Source organism: Zerene cesonia, chromosome 10, assembly GCF_012273895.1.
Source record: "Zerene cesonia ecotype Mississippi chromosome 10, Zerene_cesonia_1.1, whole genome shotgun sequence".
Lineage (NCBI taxonomy): Eukaryota > Metazoa > Arthropoda > Insecta > Lepidoptera > Pieridae > Zerene > Zerene cesonia.
Genome location: NC_052111.1, coordinates 4,749,393 through 4,768,456, shown reverse-complemented (window position 1 = coordinate 4,768,456; position 19,064 = coordinate 4,749,393). Strand labels below are relative to the sequence as shown.

Below are 19,064 nucleotides of genomic sequence, written 5' to 3'. Positions count from 1 at the left end.
TCGAACTTTTCACACTTTCAATGATGTCAAAAGTATTAACCGAGACACAACGGCTTTAAATTATGTAATAGATAGACACATTAAATGTTTAAATAAATTTTAATTCATAATCTGATATTTCGGCATTTCATTTCTCTCATTCATTTACAGCTTTTGAAAATTAAAAACAAAGTATTTGTAGTATTGAAGATCAACCTACGCGGATAACGAAGCCTCCCACGTAGTGTACTATAAATACAAACATTTGCATTTACTATTTTGATTAATTTCTCCTGTTAAGTTTTTATTCCTGAGTGCTCGAAAAATCTAAAAAATATCTATCAATTTAAAGAACGATGTCCTTTGATTAACAAAATTTAATTAAAATAAAAAATTCAAATTATTATTTTAACTCTAGTTGAAGTAGGAATGAAAGATTAAAACACACCTTAAACAATTTATAATTTTAAAACATGTCGTGCTTCGATTGGAAAAAATATATAATAAAAATGTGTACAATATTTTTATAAATACATCTATAGTACTTAGTTCTGAAACATATTTAAAAAATATGTATAGATAAGTACCTATTACATTGCAGAAATATATCTAAATATGTGTAAAATTATTATTTATTGTAACATGCATAGTAACATACAAATTGAATGTATAAATTACGACTAAAGCTTTTTAATTAAATTATTATATAGAGAAATACAAAACTCTACGTTCAACAATGTAAAATTGGCAACGATCTCATCAATTTTAAAATTTCCCGCTTGAAATATTCGATGTCATATTAGTGTCCTTTTATTACCAATGACAGCACGCTAAGACTTAAATATTAAATACATATACAAATTTAAATTAAAATATTTTCATCGTTATTGTATGTAAAAGTTACGTCTATTATAGGATAGAAATAATACCTTGAAACCTATGATTTGACTTCAGTGCCCATACAGTGTTTTTAGCATTTGGTAACTACCTAATATTAGGGAGATTAATAATAAGTTTACATACCAAAATTGTTAATGTCTTCAGTGAATTGAATGAATAGTTGAGCCAAGAAAGACAATTATTTTAATACTAAGGAAAATTAAACATTGGTAACGCATATAATGAAAATGCAAATACTAGTGTAGTGCCGGTACTAAAAGTTGAAATATTACGTATTTTATAGTCAATACATACATATCATTTTAAAATACGTAAGCAGAAAAAGATATGTAGTTGTCTGATTTTATGTTAAAATTATGGCATTCGTGGAAATTATAAGACATTAACTGGCAACATAGCTTCCAGGCTACGATTTTAACCGAATGTTTTTCTATTGGATCCGAGAATAACCGAACGTATGATTAGGTCACGTGGTACTTTTGGAGTCTTCGTGGCGTAGCTTGTTCAGCTGCTCGTCGAAGCGGCTGTCGGACGGTCGCCTCTTCGCGATTTTGCGTACAATGTAGCAGCCATTTTTGTTCTTAGTTCATAATAGCGTGCGCATATTTAATGTATTTAGGAGAATATCTAGAAAATTTTTCACGATGACTATAATAGTCTTTTTAATAGATACATCTGCCTCTATGAATCAAAGAGCTTATTTGGGCGGACGCCCAACGTTGCTCGATGTAGCCAAGGGCGCTGTGGAAACATTCGTAAAGGTACGTGCAGTGTCATCGACATCAACCGCCTCATTTTTGTGATCGATTTGTTTAAAGCTAGTTTGTGTTTGCTACTAAAATGCTATTATGTTGTAGGTACGTCAGCGGTCTCCTGAAAGCAGAGGCGATAGGTATATGCTTCTAACTTTCGAAGAGCCACCCGCGAACATCAAGGTTAGTGTATCAAAGTGAACACGTTTTGGTGATATTACTGTAAATATTGAATACATTTATAATTTTAGCCGGCGCTAATTCATTCGTAAAACACTGTAATCTGCAGTCTAATGTATAAACATTCTTTGATAGTGAATTAACTAAAATACAGCACGACGTAAACAGGACGAGCGGCTGCCGTTGCTGTCTTCGCGATATCGCTTGCGACTGCGCTCTCCTCGTACGCTCATTGGTCGAGTCACCATTTAATAACGAAATGGCGAATTGGGGGGAAATATGAAATCATGATTCTGTTTGGGCATTGTGGAATGTTGTGTGGTTTCGTTACTTGTGATAACAAATTAGATAGCGTATATTTATATTTTGACATGAATATATAATTGACAATTCGTACTAGTTTTTAAAATATAATCTTATTGGTGTTTCAGGCTGGTTGGAAAGAGAATTTAGCAACATTTATTAATGAACTGAAGAATTTGCAATGCCTGGGTCTTACTACAATGGGTGCTGCGTTAAAGCATGCGTTCGATGTTTTAAATATAAATCGTATGCAAACAGGAATAGACACATATGGACAGGGAAGATGCCCATTCTACTTGGAACCATCTGTGATTGTTGTTATAACTGATGGAGGAAAACTATCGAGCAATGCAGGCATTCAAGAGGAAGTAAGTGAATTTAGTTTTTAGTTTTTATAGCATTGAAATGCTTTATAAATGATAAATTTTGAAAGAATAGAAAAAATTTGATCATCCTGCCTCGTGATCAAATTTTTTCTGTTCTTTCAAAATTTATCAGGAAGTAAGTGAATTATTAATTTTCATGTTTAGTTATGAAATTGAATACATGAATGTCTATAAATCAATTATTATATTTATGTATTAGGAAAATTATGACTATGCTTTTTGAAATCTATTTAGATTTTATTTAGATGTAGAGTTTTATTTAGACTAGAAATTTATTTAGATTTCAAACATAAAGAATTAATGTTTATCATAATGTTATGTATGTTGTTTTTGTAAACAATATAATATAGATTATTAAAAAAATTACATCCATATTTTTTTTTAATATATTAAGGGAAATAAAGTTTGTTAATAATGGTTGAGTAACACAACCAAACAACTATTAAATTAATTTATTATTCTATTCAGTTCAACCTGCCAATGAACTGCCCTATACCTGGTTCAGAGCTTACCCGAGAACCATTCAGATGGGACCAAAGATTATTTTCTTTGGTTCTGAGGCTAGCCGGTACTCCTGCTGTCGAGAGAGATTCTGGACTTGTACCATCTGACTCCTCACCAATTGATGCTATGTGTGAAGTTACTGGTGGTGAGTTTAAAATACATTTTATTTTATATGCATTCTACTATTCCAAATACAATGCTTAACTTATTGACCAATATTTATAATTCAGAACCATGGGCTTGGAACATTGATTGTAGTGAATTCAAAAATACTGATTATATGGAATTACTTCTTACCGTCTCTACTATCTAACTCACAAATCTAAAAAATAAAGATATCTTATTAGTAGCTTTGTTTGTATCAAAGTAGTTGTATAATATTTATCTCAATATATTGAAATATATTTATTTGATGAAAAAAATATTGTAACAAATCAATTTCAATATCATAAATGGAAATTAAAATATATTTATAGTTAAAACTAACGATTAGGTTATTTAATAGATATAATTATTCTAATTCTGACAATTTGAAGGCGGTTGGGTTTTTGTTGAAAATAATTTTGAAATAAGCGCATTTGATGAAACAAACAAATTCTTTAGCTTTATAAAGCTAAAAGACGTGTTATGGAATTTTTCGAATTTAGTAAATCTTCAAAAAACTTATTAAAAAATCATTCAAGTACAATTTTTTAATAAAATAAAAATCCAGCGTAGATGCACCAAATATAAGATTTTTCAAACAGCCACACAATCATACAAACAAGAAAACAATTGCAAACCTGGGGTCTATAAATCACAGCATAACATTTTTTTAATGCATGGAAATGTTCTGGATATTATTTTATGCATCTGCTCTATTAATAGAAATGTTAATTTTTTCATTTATTATCATTCAACTTTTTCTATAGCATGTTTAATTTCATGTTGCTGAGATGCTTAGACCTCATATTACTATAATACTATTAAGAAACAAGAAAATTAAATGTAATTTTAATTTTCATTTAAAAGTTAGTTTGATACTAAGATTAGGATAGCGTATGGCATTCATTTCAAGTATTATTTTGAGACAATGATGTTGTCACACTTAAAACCACATTCCACCTAAATTGGCTATACCTTACCTCTCTTTTTGAACAGTGATGTTCTGGATCTCATTATACATTGGATATTTTAGATCTTCTCTCTACTTGAACAAACCATCAAGTTTTAGTAAACAAGGTGTAACAAGCCCTTTAGAAACCTGTGAAACAAGTTTTTTTGAATAGAATGCATTTATTGTCAAGGTATTTGTAGAAGTTTAAATTAGTTGCATATACTTATGCTGACCTTGATTTTTATCTTTTATATTTCTGTATAAGGATTGCAAGGAATGTACTCTCTCTCTTTATAAAGACATGTAAATCACATAATGAAACAATGAAAACGACCAAAACCGAATTACCTGTTGTTTAAAAAAAATAATGAATTTTCCAGCTCTTTATGAGATTTATTTATGTGAAATTGTCTTTTCACTGTGAATATAATCGGATTGACAAATTTAACTACAATTGTAGTCCAGAAAGTTATTTACCAACATGGTTAAATAAAGAAAATATATATTTCAGGTCGTTATGATTAAATAAAAAAAATATATATATTTCAGGTCGTTCGTATTGCATTACGTCGCATCGTATGTTGATGCAATGTATCGACAGTCTCGTGCAAAAGGTACAAAGCGGCGTGGTGATAAACTTTGAGAAAATCGGTCCTGATCCACCGCCCATAGATGGAGGCAACAATAGGGACGGCGAGACTGACGAGGCACATCCAGATGATAAGGAAATGGAAACTGACAGCGAAAGAAATGGGGTAAATTATCGTATATATTTAGCTTACATAATTCTAAGTATACATAAATACAAAAATTTGTTAGGATTGATTTGTTTGTAATGGCATGGACATTTAATAAAAAAAAACAGTTGATAATTTCTAAAATGTATAGTAATTATAATAATAGCCTTACTAAGAAAACCTTACGATATATATTTAGAGGAGATTAAACAAATTGTATCGAAAGTTCTTATACTTATAATTTTATGCGGAAAATTAATTTCATCAGATTTATAAAAAAAAGAAATAAATGAGTCACTTAAAAGCTAAAAATAGTATGTTGTACACATAAAGGTATTACGGTCGCAATTGATTGAAGTAGTCACTAGGTTAATATTGATTTATTTGAAATTATATTGCAGAGGTGGAATGGAGGTCCATACCAAACGAATATGGGTATGAATCAAGCTGCCCCGCAAGCTTGGCATTCTTGTCGACGCCTTATATATGTACCAAGAACAGTTTCTCAGAAAGGTTTTGCGGTTGGTTTTTGGCCGATTCCTGAATCATTCCGACCAGATCCCAATGCACCAACACTGGTATGTAAAAAGTTATTTCAAATTAAAATTATTTCATGTTTTTTTTTGCATGAATATTTCAAAAATCATTTCTAGTCAATCTAATATTTTGTAAATAAATATGAACTTTATTAGATATGTAACATATTAAAACCATTCAAATTATATAAAAAAATAAATAAACATAAAATGAAAACCAATTTAGTTTTCTGTATACTATTATTGGTTGGTAAAATGTAACACATATATACAATTTATTTGGAAGCAGATATTTATGTAAAATTATGTCATGTTTCATGTATGCACTGTACTGAAGTTTGTGTAAGAATTGTAGTTATGGTTTCAATATTACATTACAGCCTCCTCGCTCGGCGCATCCAGTAGTTAAATTCACGTGTTCCAGTCAAGAGCCGATGGTGATAGATAACTTACCATTTGATAAATATGAGTTGGAACCAAGTCCACTGACTCAGTTTATTTTGGCTAGAAAACAACCCACTATATGCTGGCAGGTACGAGCATACGCTTATTTTAATAAGATTCTTGATGGAAATCGATACTAATATTATAAATGCGAATGTGTTACGGATCGATTATATGATATAATTTTTGTGACTGAAGGTAGTCGGAGGCCAATGTGACATTAGTTTTTTTACGTTGGCAAACTGGCGACTTAGTCATATGTATTTCAAAGTGCTTCATAGATCGATAGTGCTAGTTTTAGCAAATATTATTTTGTATTTGTTTTTAGCAAAAGAAGTTGCTAGCATCATCTCTATATATATAGTTGACGATAATCTCATTTAATATGTGAATATTTATTTGTTAATGATATATATTTACAGGTGTTTGTAGCTAACAGCGGTTGTAAGAATGCTGAAGTAAGCCATCCATTTGGATACCTAAAGGCCTCAACTAATCTAACTTGTGTGAATTTGTTTGTTCTGCCATACAACTACCCTGTACTTCTACCACTGCTTGATGATCTTTTCAAAGTGCACAGATGCAAACCAACACCAGAATGGAAGCTAGCTTTCCAACAATATTTGGATAGAATGCCTTCTTATTATGTTACGGTAAGGTGATATAATTTTGACGAATACTTTCTTTTTGATTGAATCACTTCTTTGTAATAATTTTACTGATTTGAGGGAAACAAATGTTGCTTTTGACTTTATAAAAAGTTATATTATATGATATAAATAATAATATATTACCTCCATTAAATTAAAATTAATAATCACAAGGTCAAGAAAGATCAGTTACAAAAAACCTTAGGTATATGAAACTTATTTTTTTTTGTGTTTACAGCCACTTCGTCGAGCTTTAACGAAAATGGGTGCCTCAGCGCCTCTAGTTCAGAGTTTAATTCCTGAAACTCAAGATAACTGTTTTAGTTTTTCTGTACTAAATTATTTAAAAAGACTGAAGAATCAAGCTAAAATAGAATTTGAGAAATTGTGTGCCGATGTAATTAATAAGGCTTCGAGTAATAATAATCAGAAGGTAATTATTTATTTTATTAGGCAATACTAAACCACTACTTACTACTAACTTTTGCCCGCGGCTTCGCACGCGTTAATTCGGAGTAACTTAATAGATTTTATTATACATATAACCTTGAGCCTTGAAGCTCTTGAACCAACTATATCTATTAAAAAAATCCACATCAAAATCCTTTGCGTAGTTTTAAGATTTAAGCATACAAAGGGACATAGGGACAGAAAAAGCAGCTTTGTTTTATACTATATTATTATAAGATACATGTCACCTCAAAAAACATCAATATCATACACATCTGTTAACTATTGAATTATATAATTTCCCACTTGTAAGGAACATTGATAGGAAACCATACTTGTAGAAACTTAAACACGGATTTTTCTTAAATAAAGATTACCACGCCTTTACGTCACTGGTGACGCATAAGTCACGATTCATAAGTGACGTATGGAACTAAACGTTCTCTTTGACGATAATTGAGATTTGCGAATAAAGTTAGTATACTCATAAATTTATTAGGTAAAAAGTTTTAATGTTATTAAGAAAGATTAAAATTTTTTGGAAGTGATTAGTAAATAGGTCTTGTCATTTTATATTGATAAGATATTGCTAAAAATGCAAAATACAACTAAAAACAAAACACACAAATTTAAACCTCAAATTTATTGTTTTTCAGATAGCAGAAAGCGTTCGTGTTATGCCTCGTTCGCCACTTAAGAAAGATCTAACAACTCATCCATGTCTACAAGACAAGTTTACTGCGTTGCGTGATCAGCTGAATGAGTTTGGAGGCTTTGTCGTTGGTTTATCTCGGGGTCGACATAAGGCTCAAGCTCATACTTATAGAAATCCATTTGACATACAACGGAGAGATCTTTTGGATCAGGTGAATATATATTTATACTGGCCAATCAGGAATGGTTATTCAAATAAATAAAAAACTAAACTAATTCTTGCATTTGTATATAGATTTGCCTTTTTTTGTTCTTTCTTGTTGGCATGTTTCTTTATCTATAATTTTAAAGCTTTAAAATTCAATACAAAATGGGCTTTTTTACCGTTATTATTACAGGTGGTACGAATGCGTGCAAACTTCCTTCAACCATCACTTGCTCACACACGCCTAGTAGACGAGGACAGTGTGCATTCAATGCCGGTGGCTCAGATGGGCAACTACCAGGAGTATCTCAAGCGAATGACGCCACAGTTGAGGGAGATTGAATCGCAGCCAGTTCGCCAGCACATGTTTGGAAACCCCTTCAAAATAGATAAGGTTGGCATCAGAATATACACTATGTTAATTTCAACATGCTTATAAAAAAGTAATATAGATTTCAACTGGATGTCAGATAATAACACATTTGCTTTTATTCGCATCGTAGGAATACGACATAGATGATAGTGTTATTTGTAGGATAACTAGGTACATTGATGAATACATTTAATATATAATAAAGAAAAATGTGTCTAACATGTACAATAAAATATCCAGCGGATGATGGTAGACGAAGCGGACATCGACCCAATGGGCACGGTGCGGAGCAGCGGGGGCGGCGGAGTGGGCGGCAAGCGCGGCGCCGAGAGCCCGCGCGCCGCGCCGCCCAAGCGCAAAGCGGGCCCGCTGCCGCAGCACATCGTGGCGCGCCGGCCCGCGTCGCCGTCGCCCGCGCCCATGTCGCCGACGTCGCCGCCGATGTCGCCCACGCTGCCGCCCGCGCCGCTGTCGCCGCTGCTGCCCGTGCACAGCACGCCGCCCGCCTCGCCCGCTGCGGCGCCGCTGTCGCCGGTGTCCAGGCGGCCCGCCTCGCCCCTCGCGCCCGTGCCCTCTGACTTACCCTCTGGAAGACCACCCGAGGTAACGTTCATATCGACATTTGAGCTTATGCCTAGCATATAGTATTGGTCATATGACCAGTTTCTTTAGAAATTTTGTAGAGTAAATAATAATTTTTATTGACTAGCTTCAATAAAAATCAATGAAGTTGTGTTTGGTAAAGATTTGCCTTTATGCTTCAGACAGAATCATGTGTGGTCTTTTTTGTAAACTACAATTGTTAACAAAACCAATTCAACATTTCAACAAGTTTTCTAATCCAAAGGGGTTCTTTAATTTAAACCAAAGTTATAGATTCAGAATCGCTTACAAATAAACAAAATTGGTTGGTATTTTGTTTAATTAAAATGTTTTTAACTATATTTTCAGGAGCCACCCAACGTAGAGTCTGGTGGGACGCCACAGCCGGCCGGGCCAGCTGCGCCAGCCAATCTGCCGCCTGTCATCAAACCCTTCCTTAATGGAGGTAATATTATTTACAATATTATTCGTTCGGCATAGAATATATGAGCATTGCATATCTTTTTATATGATAATTTAAAGTAAAAACAGTGAATTAAAATATTTAACTAGTACTAGACTGGTACTAGTTAAACATTACGGAAAAGTGATTGAAATAAATTAAAATTAATGTTTTATTATATTATACTTATTGCACTTTATAATCACCCGACAGTATATGATCACTACATATAAAATAAAGCTGCTTTCCGCCATCTGTGTGTGTCCGTATGTTTAGATCTTTAAAATAACGCAATAGATTTTGGTGTTTTTTTTTAAATTAATTAAGTGATAAAGAGTGATAAAAGACAAAGGTTTATATCATACATTAAACTTCTCCGAATTTAACGCGTTCGAAGCTGCGGGCAAAGTTAGTATAATATATTTAGTCAAATGTTCTTTTAATATTGTACTTTATCTTGGCTAACTTCTTCAAAAGGTGGATATCAAATGAACTGGAGACAAACCAAAAAAGAAATGCAATCTCTGTAAATTTTTATTTCCTGGTAATAAATAAAAAATCTATATATTACCATAAACGATTAATAGTAACGATCTATCATTCAAGGATCCAATTTAACGCATAAGTATAGTAACAATAGCTATAGCTAGGTTATCAAGTTAGATAGGATATATCGGCTTACCTTCAAAGATTTCAAAGACTTCAAAGAAGAAGCAGTTACACATAGCTTGAGTATATTGGAAACTTCGTCTACTAGTTGTACTAGTAGTAGTGTGCACTAAGCGGCGTATAATTTAAAGCTAAAATTTTGCAAAACCTTAGAAAGTAACACAGTATAACTATAAAAAAGCGAAATAAAACAAGCCAGCGCACGGAACATTCCAGACGCGTACACAACGATGGGCAGCAAGATGGCGCGGTCGCCGTCGCCGCCGCACTCGCCGCCGCCGGCGCCGGCGCCGCGCGACGCCGACTCGCAGGAGCTGCAGATCAACGCGATCCTGCAGGGCGTCGCCGCGGAGAACAGCTCCAACTCGCGCAAGCGGAAACGGCGGAAGGTGCGTTATCAAGCTTTACTAGCGGCGTTCGAGAATCGCGGTTTATATCATTCATCATCATCATTATCATCATGATCATCATCGGCCTATATTATATTTCTTCCCACTGTATGGACTAAGGTCTCCATGTAATTAATGTGGTAGAATATAAAGTTTCTTTTCATTGTACATAAAGTGTTCCAAGGGTACCACGTGATTTCACTTGATTTTTAGTGAATTTATTGAGTCGTTAGCCCTTTTTAAATAATGGTGTCAGTTACTTGTTACTTATCAATTATATATATGCAACTAGCAAGGTAAAGTAGAAAACTCATTTCAATATTCATATTCGTAACTTTGAGTTATTGAAGGAAATGGTTGTTTCCTGCTGTTATGTGACATATTATCAAGTTATTTACGTGGTCTATGTAAGTACAAGTTGTCCTGCCATCGATTCGCTCGCATGTTATCACGAGACAACTGTAATAGATAAAAGTTATAATATCGAACGTTATTAAGAAAATGATTCAAGAGTAAAATATATCTTTTTTATATTAAATATCAAATAGGGTCTATATATGCTTCCTCCAAGAATATAAGTTTAAAATAAATGATATATAACCCAAATTTGTATCAAATTTACAGGACGAAAACGCATTGTTATCATCCGTCCTGCTTCCGCCGCAGCCGTCGCGCAAAGAGCTCGCTGAAATCAAAAAGCACAATCTCTCTGTTCGCTCTGAAGTGTATCGCGCTGTGCGTCGACCGGGCAGAGGTAATATTTTAACATTATTTATTTATTCATTCGTTATTGCACACTTACAAGAATATAAAACAGAGATTAAATTAAAAACAGCAACTTAAAACTAGTACACAAACGGCGGCCTTATAAAAGCCATCTCTACTAGGCAACCGTTGGGTAAAGGACAACATATTTTACAACGGCATGTAGGCAGACAGTCTTTTGAAAAATTAAGAAAAAAATAAATAAAAAAAATTACCAATCAATTCACAATGAACTATGAACTACTTACACTAATTAGTTAAAATTTGTATCATATATATGACGAAGATGTCCACAATATTAGTATCATCATCCGACATCCGACTGGTCCGACACGCCTCCACTCTGTTGTAGCACGAAGTTAGTCGCAATGAGGCGGAAGAAATTCGTGCTTCGTTTCGTTATCGGTCGGTACTTATATGAGTCTCCGACATATATAATGTAGTAATATAATATATAACATATTTATACTAAAAACTATGATGTAAAAAAATTATTTTCTAAAATTAAAGTGAGAAAATATTAAACTACAATAATTATTAACATTAAATGCACAACTAATGTGACTATAATGGATTAAAATAAAATTATGTTATTTAAAACAGATTAACTTAGGCATTTTAAATATAACCCAAAATTTTCATGGTCATATGTAGAAAGAACGATAAGAATCTGGACTATTCTTAGTAGATACATATATTTGCATATGAACATGGTTATCGCATCTTAGAAATATTTATTTGCATTCAATTGTTTGTGCAGTTTAGGTTACATTGCATTTTGTTCCATTTTCTTTAATTTAAAATAATTTGTATTAATTCAGAATGAACATGCTTTAATTTAATAAGGTTCATCGAAAATTACTAAGTGTTTGGTGCAATGACCACCGAACCTCTAAGTCAATAGTCAGCAATACTAAGTGTCGCGGGCGGAGTTCGACCCAAATAACAGGCAGTCCATAAAACGTAGCAAAAAAGGCGCGATGCGTAATATTAACAATAACATATATACATAACATAATTATTATTTAACATTAACATTAACTTTAACAGTAGCAGTAACAGTAACAATTTAACACTAAATTGACTAGTGTATTGTGTGCTCCTTTATTCTTGTATTTCAAAAACATAAAGCCCTTCAACACTAGCAATGTGGCCCTACATCTGGGTATTTCGCCCTACACCAAGAATTAATTGACTTTATCAGGATCAAATAAAATGCTATATTAGGAACAACGAAGGTGATCAATGGGTTTTTTATTTAACACTAAGAGATAAAGATTACTCACAACTCTTGCTCTACTTCAATTCTTAGGACCCAGAACATCATTATTAATGTGATAAATATTGCTGTTTCAGATTTTACGAAATTATTCGAGTATTTAAAGCAATTGAAAGGCAGTGTAGAAATAAAAAAGGAAGTGATACGAGACGTTATATGTGAATCGCTAAGATTTAAAAGAAAAGCGCTCGCGAAATTGTTGGAAGACTTTTTAGTTGGTCTCGAGAAGAATGGAAGTAGTGCCTCAGTGAATATGAAGAGATTAACGAATAATTCTGTGTATAGTACGAATAATCATAGCTAGTGATGACGTTCGAATGATTTCACCAAATTGAACAGTTAAATTGTGCTCAAATATGTATGAAATATCAATGAATATGGTATTTTGTGTATTTTGCGAAACCGTATGTTTTACTTATTAACATAAATAAAATAAACTTTTTATTTGAATTGCAAGTTTTGTCGTCATTTGACGGATTGACTCGCCTCTTTAGGGCTGTGATGTCTATGGTATGTTCACGGTGTTATTGTCTATGTTAAGAGAATCGTTGCGTATTTACGAATATTGTGATCAAATGCTCCGCCTGCCTGATCTCGCCCTAGATGTCGTCAGAATCACATATTTTACATAGAGACAGATGAAATAGGTCATTAGAAATCGCATTTATGGATGTATTTATGAATGTGCCTTGCGGTACGTTTAAAAAAATGAATGGGCATTTGGGTCAAATCTAACGGAATTGGAGCTAGCGTCAATCTTTGGTATAAGAGTTGTTGAATATTGCATAAAACTTTGAAATGTTCATTGTTGCTAGTTAAAAATTTATAAAAGTTACCAAATGATCGTCGAGTATAACTCGGCGTCGGTGTTAAAGTAGATGAATTTCGTTTTAGTCAACCGTGTTAGAAAAGGAAGGTCGAGTCTAATCCATTTTAATCGCAGTACTGTTTTCTTGTGGCATTTAATATATGACATACCATTTCAAAGGTTGAGTATTCTGTTTTTTTAGCTTATCCTCGATAACAAAGTAATGAACTGTTCGAAATTAAAACCCAAGTATTTTTGGATAATATGAATTCAATGGAAAATTGTAAATATACTGTACATATTAGTTTGTAATAATATTACCAATGAAGAGTAGAATGCTGTTATGCATCATTAAATACGGCCTTTAGTAGGACAAGACCTTTGCGAATCTGACTTTTTGTTTATTAGGTATTAATAAAATATTTTACATGCTTGAAGTATTGAATTAAAGTATCATTCCCAGTATTTGTTCAATGATCAGATTCATGGACGGTCCTGTTACGCTAGCGGTCGTCTTGTCAATTGTAAAGTGTATATATCATTTTATAAAATAAATTATGATCCTTATTGGATTTTTTAACATGTCTTATTATTTCCCTCATGACGTATTATACATGTAACATAAAATATATAACAAATCTAGCCAAATCCAAAGAAATCTACTATCATTATAAGTACTTAGTTCTAATATTGAAAATGGCTTGTCTTATAATTCCGAAAAATCTGTGCTGAGTGAGGAAGTTAGTATATCAATATTATCACACTGCTCAATACATACAACTCAATACAACTTATGAACTACATATCTACATATTATTTATACTTGTACTATATCAGAAGCAGAGTGCAAAAATACGTCATAATATATGTATTCGTTAGTCTAAAAATCTGAATTTTTCCTTTTATCGCCTATCCTTTACATTCTACCTCAATATAAATTAGAAAATAAACACGTAACATTATAGATATTAACGCTTTTGATGTCCTACAGGAAAAGGTGCAAGAGATTTTTGTTCTGAAGCATATTCCTCAAAGAAAAGCATCACATACCTATAGGTTTTAGGGTCGCTACATCCTTACGTAATAGGTATTTTATTTACGATTGGGCTTAATATTATTATAGAATATCATTGACTTTAAGCGCTTCATCTTAAGCCCTAAATAGATTCGTTATAGAAAAAAAAATATGTATGAAATATCGGATCTGATCCATACATTTCAATTAAAACCGTTTATCATTAAAACGCGTTTTCCAAGGTAGAACTAGTTGTAAGTAAATGTCTTTCTTACTACTAATAAATAAAAGGAAGGGAAAACGCAATAATAACTAGAATATACTATAATAATTGGAATCTCGGAATCGGCTCCAACGATTCTCCTCCATGAAATTTAGTATATAGGGGGTTTCGAGGGCGATAAATCGATCTAGCTAGGAATCTTTTTTAGAAAATGTCACATTCGAGTTTTATCGACTTAAACTTAGCGACTCTTCCTGACATCTATTGGCGAATAATAATACTAATACTAATTGTTTATGTTGTTTTGTGTCTTCTTAATGCACGTGTTCACTTAAAAATGCCTAAACGATCTTGGAAAAAACGCTTATAAACAATCTAACTTCACGAAGTTAAACCGAGCAAAGCTAAGTCATCCAGGTGCTGACTACTTAAACATGTCTTTAAGTATAGAAATAGGTTACAATTAATAGTATCGATTAGTTACAACTAGTTCTAACTAGGGAAAACGCAGTGTAACGGAAAACGTAAACACCGCTAGTAAACTGGCTTTGGAATGGGAAAAACCTTATCAAAAACGGGCCATCCGTTTGATAGCTACGTTGCCGTAGACATACACACAAAAAGCCATCGACGAACAACTAATTACACCCCTCTTCGAACCCTCTTCCGTCATTTCTTAGAAAAAAAGAGTATATGTTGTCAGCTGCTTGTTCTTGTTTGTTCATAAAAATGATAATAATATGACCTCATGAATGAATGCATCATTGGCGTGACGACTTATTTACACATTTTTCTAAAGCTACTATTAGCCTAGATGAAACTAGGTCAGTAGTATGTATAAAAATCCGAAAATATTTCACTTAAATCTTTCATGTTTAGTTTAAAATTGCCATTTGAAGTGACGAGTGGGGATTAGTGAATACAAATCTTGCATGACCTAAATTGGCTATTTAAAATTACTAACTACTTGTATGCGTCATTAGAATGCAATTGGTTGTTCTCGTTATTACTTAAATGTTTTGTATGCTTCTAAATGTAGGTATGTTATACAATCGGTAGGTAATTATTGAGTCAGCACTCAGCCATTCTCATTTTCTATTACTATACGGGTGAATTAAGAAGATACCTGTAATAAATCTTTTTTTTTTATAGTAAACGTTTATATGTTAATATGGAAAACTTATAAAGTTTTGTTATTAATTGTAGGCTTCGGAAATCGTAATTATATCACACATAAGTAACTTACTAGTTTCAATGATTTGTTTATAAAATAATAGTAGCAATAAATGCATTAATCCGTCTATTTGTTTGTAAAGCTAAAAGTCTCTACATAAAAAGCCATCTTTTTCCAACAAAAATATATTGCGAGTGGGAGATTTATAATGGTTTGTATCCATTGGCCTATCTAAATTACGTGCTTTATCGCTATTTGTCCGGTTAATGTGATTTTTACTGCCCACGATGATTCAGCGCTTATGTATTGTGTAATTTTAATGCGTTCCTTTGAAGTTGTCAAGGTGATCTATTTTTTATGATTGTGTGATTTGTTAAGGAATTATGAATAAGTTTGTTGTATTAAGGCCCCGTTTCGAGGCTTATACAGTCACTGAAAGGCTTTTTCATTCTTTCAGTTGTTATTTATTTTTACCCATTATTTGTTTTTCTTTATTGGCGGATAGGCTAAACAGGACAAGATCTTTTTACCAAATATAACACAGAAATTATGATACAAAGTGGAAAATAACGGCAAATATATGCAAGGAATAAGGATATAAACATAGAATTGTGACTGGTATTAGAAAATATTTCTATGTAATACCTAATGTAAATAATATTTTGTTTGAGGCTGCACGGATAACCATGATATTAACAGAAAGCATAAAATATTCCCTATTGTGAACTGATATCACAGTTTTCTTACGTAAAGTTACAGTCTATATAGTAGCGATTGGCTTTCGGATTTATTTTCGGTAACTCGCGGTATTTTTACCACGGTCCGAGAAATAACTTGTTTTTCACAGTTTCTGTTATGAATTAATTATAAAATCCTCTTCCAACCAGGTTCTTTCAGACTTTGATCCTCAGCTATAAACGGAAGTAATATAAGAGTGGGCGCTGTAGGATTAGGAGAAAAATAAATTATACAATTTTATAAATATTTACTTTTTTAATATCTACTAGAAGTTGGTATCTACCAACATTATATACTTACCTACTGGTAAGGAAATTATCGTGTTTCTACAATTCTGTCGATGAATAATTTCAATATTTTACCTTCTAACATACCTATATGCTTTTTGTTTATATTATGTAACATAAACAATAAAATTTGAAATATGCTTTAAGAGTTAGCCAAAGAGATACTTACCTTTACTTTGTTATCTTTCATGATAATATCTGGGTTTCTTGGAATTTCTGAGGTTAGTCGGTTTATCTGATTGTGATTTTATGTGCCAAATTTGGCCGTATTAAAATGAATTAATTAAAATATCAAGCGGCACCCGCGTATACCTCGTATTATCTAGCCATAAATTCAAATTGTTTTCAAAGAGCATATCGAATAAAACTTTTTAAGGACAAGGCTTTAAGTCCGTAGTAATTCATTAAATTATTACTCTCCAAATAAGCGTAACTCCAATTTATTGAAAAATGCTCGAATCTAAGTGTTGAAAAATGTACCACTCTATACCGAATATTATTCTCACTAATATTCTTTCGAAATTTGTTTGTCTTTCATTCACGTCGCAACGGAGTGAGTTTATGAATTGATTTTTGTGTCTTATGAGGGATATGAGGCTGTATAGTGCTATAGACGTGTTTTACCGTGTTGAAACATCTCGTTTCCATGAGAATTTCCTTCGTCTAGGTGGGCGAAGTCGCAGATGAAAAGCTAGTAAAATGATACCTACGCTCATACTACACAAGTAGCCTAAACGACTTAAGTAATAGAATGAATAATTTGTAGTATTCCACGAGTCCAACCGAAAAGCCTCAATAACATGCTTTCAATTTGTACTTTAGAACTAGCTTGATGATTATTATGTAGCGATTAGTTATTTATAACATTGTTAATAGTTCAAAGGATGACGGAAATATATATCAATATTCCAGTTAATCGACACCTCAAAATTTTCTTTTATTAATGGATTAATGCATATTCAATTATTGATGTAAAAACATTCATTCTTCATAACATTAAGATAGATAAAATATAAAGACAGCTCTTCGACTACTTTCATGTTTACAGAACGACGGGCGGTTGTGTGACACAGGTACCTAAGGGTCAAGGTTGTGAGGTAAATCTATAACTTAAAGAATATGTGGGATACACACAACGTTCAAACTTTTTATTATAAAAACTCTATCGTGCTATTCCATGACGAAGCGAAGGTGAAAAAGTACACATATGTTTTTATACAATAGCGTTCGAGCCTATGATTCGGGTGATGGTAAGCAATCAGCACAGCCCATGAACATTCGCAGAGGTAGGGCCCTGTAAATGCCTTTCCGTTTTTAAGACGTAAGGGATAAGGAAACAGTTGTCGACGAGAATAAATAAATGGACTGGGAATGGGCGGGAAAAGGAATCGGGCCTCCAGTTCCTCTACTCACGCCAATCATCTGTGGGGGTGTAGTACTTTCCCCAGTGCGAGCTGTTACAATTTTCAAAATATTTAAAGCATATAGTCAGTATCTATGGATAATTATGCCATAGCATAAATATACCTAGCTAATTGTAATTGTCGTTTTGTGTAATATTCCCCCAATTTCCCCATTCCGAAAAAAAGTTACAAAAATTATCACATGTAAAAATTTTTGAAAGTTTCATTTTACTTGAAACTGGCACTGTTATATAATATTAAACTTTGATATACAACATTTTTTATTTATATGTGCGTTGAACATGAATATAAATTAAATTTAAAGTAATTGACGATGATGTATCGGCGCTAATATTGAATAGGTATTGTATAAAAAAGTGTAAGTGCTTTATTTGTTTCAGCTCACATAATATGAAAATACGTAGGTATATATGAGGTTTTACTCTCATTCTTTATTGTAAAACATGCGATTTCAAAGACTTTTTTTATGATCCATCCGTGGAAATTGAGGTGGAAATTATGTGTGATAATAGTATGATTTGGGATTGAGTACTATAATAGTTGTATTTATTAGGTGTGTTTTAAAACGTACATAGAGTTAGAGACTTTTATTCGGTTATAGTTAAAATATAACTAATGGGTTTTCTTGTACATAAACCTTTGGGTAACAGCTATATTATTTTCTATCAAGATTTAATATCTAATCATCATCATTATCACTATCAGCCCATATATGTTCCCACTGCTGGGACACAGGCCTCCTATGTGCCAGTTGTGCGGGTTGGCAGATTTCACATGTGGAACTTTTATTTATTCTCGGACATGCCGATTTCCTCACGATGTTTTCCTTAACCCTTTCGAGCAGGGGTGATGTTATCTGCATGTGCGGATAAATTGAAAATTTAAATTATTTTCTGCACGCTCGGCTGGTCTCGAACCCCGACTTATCGGTTTTGAAGTCCGGGGTCCTCAGCACTGAGCCACCTCCGATTTTTTCTACATGATGTCTAAAATAGTTAGACCGAATTCCATGAGAGCTTCATTAGCTTATAGATAACAGCCGTATCCAATAAGCTGCCAGCTTATCGCTTAATCACAAAAATAACATCAATCACTATAA

At 32.8% G+C, this 19,064-nt stretch overlaps 1 protein-coding gene across 1 annotated transcript; it reads left to right on the top strand.

Annotated features, from left to right (window-relative positions):
* The first annotated feature begins 1,301 nt into the window (after window positions 1-1,301).
* Window positions 1,302-13,682, top strand: LOC119829583 (integrator complex subunit 6). The gene is made up of 16 exons (XM_038352160.1): window positions 1,302-1,640; window positions 1,737-1,814; window positions 2,243-2,482; window positions 2,969-3,149; window positions 4,650-4,855; window positions 5,239-5,415; window positions 5,754-5,906; window positions 6,240-6,470; window positions 6,706-6,900; window positions 7,574-7,783; window positions 7,970-8,170; window positions 8,390-8,752; window positions 9,101-9,197; window positions 10,080-10,252; window positions 10,877-11,006; window positions 12,374-13,682. Exons 1-16 carry the CDS (start codon window positions 1,524-1,526, stop codon window positions 12,598-12,600), a joined length of 2,979 nt encoding a protein of 992 aa, XP_038208088.1. The 5' UTR covers window positions 1,302-1,523; the 3' UTR covers window positions 12,601-13,682.
* The last annotated feature ends 5,382 nt before the right edge of the window (window positions 13,683-19,064 follow it).

Excerpts from the sequence above, each read along its gene's own strand:
- LOC119829583 (XM_038352160.1), top strand. The coding sequence starts at position 1,524 with ATGACTATAATAGTCTTTTTAATAGATACATCTGCCTCTATGAATCAA. Across the intron at positions 8,171-8,389 it reads ACCCCTTCAAAATAGATAAG|CGGATGATGGTAGACGAAGC; the intron begins GTTGGCATCAGA and ends TAAAATATCCAG. Across the intron at positions 10,253-10,876 it reads GCAAGCGGAAACGGCGGAAG|GACGAAAACGCATTGTTATC; the intron begins GTGCGTTATCAA and ends TCAAATTTACAG.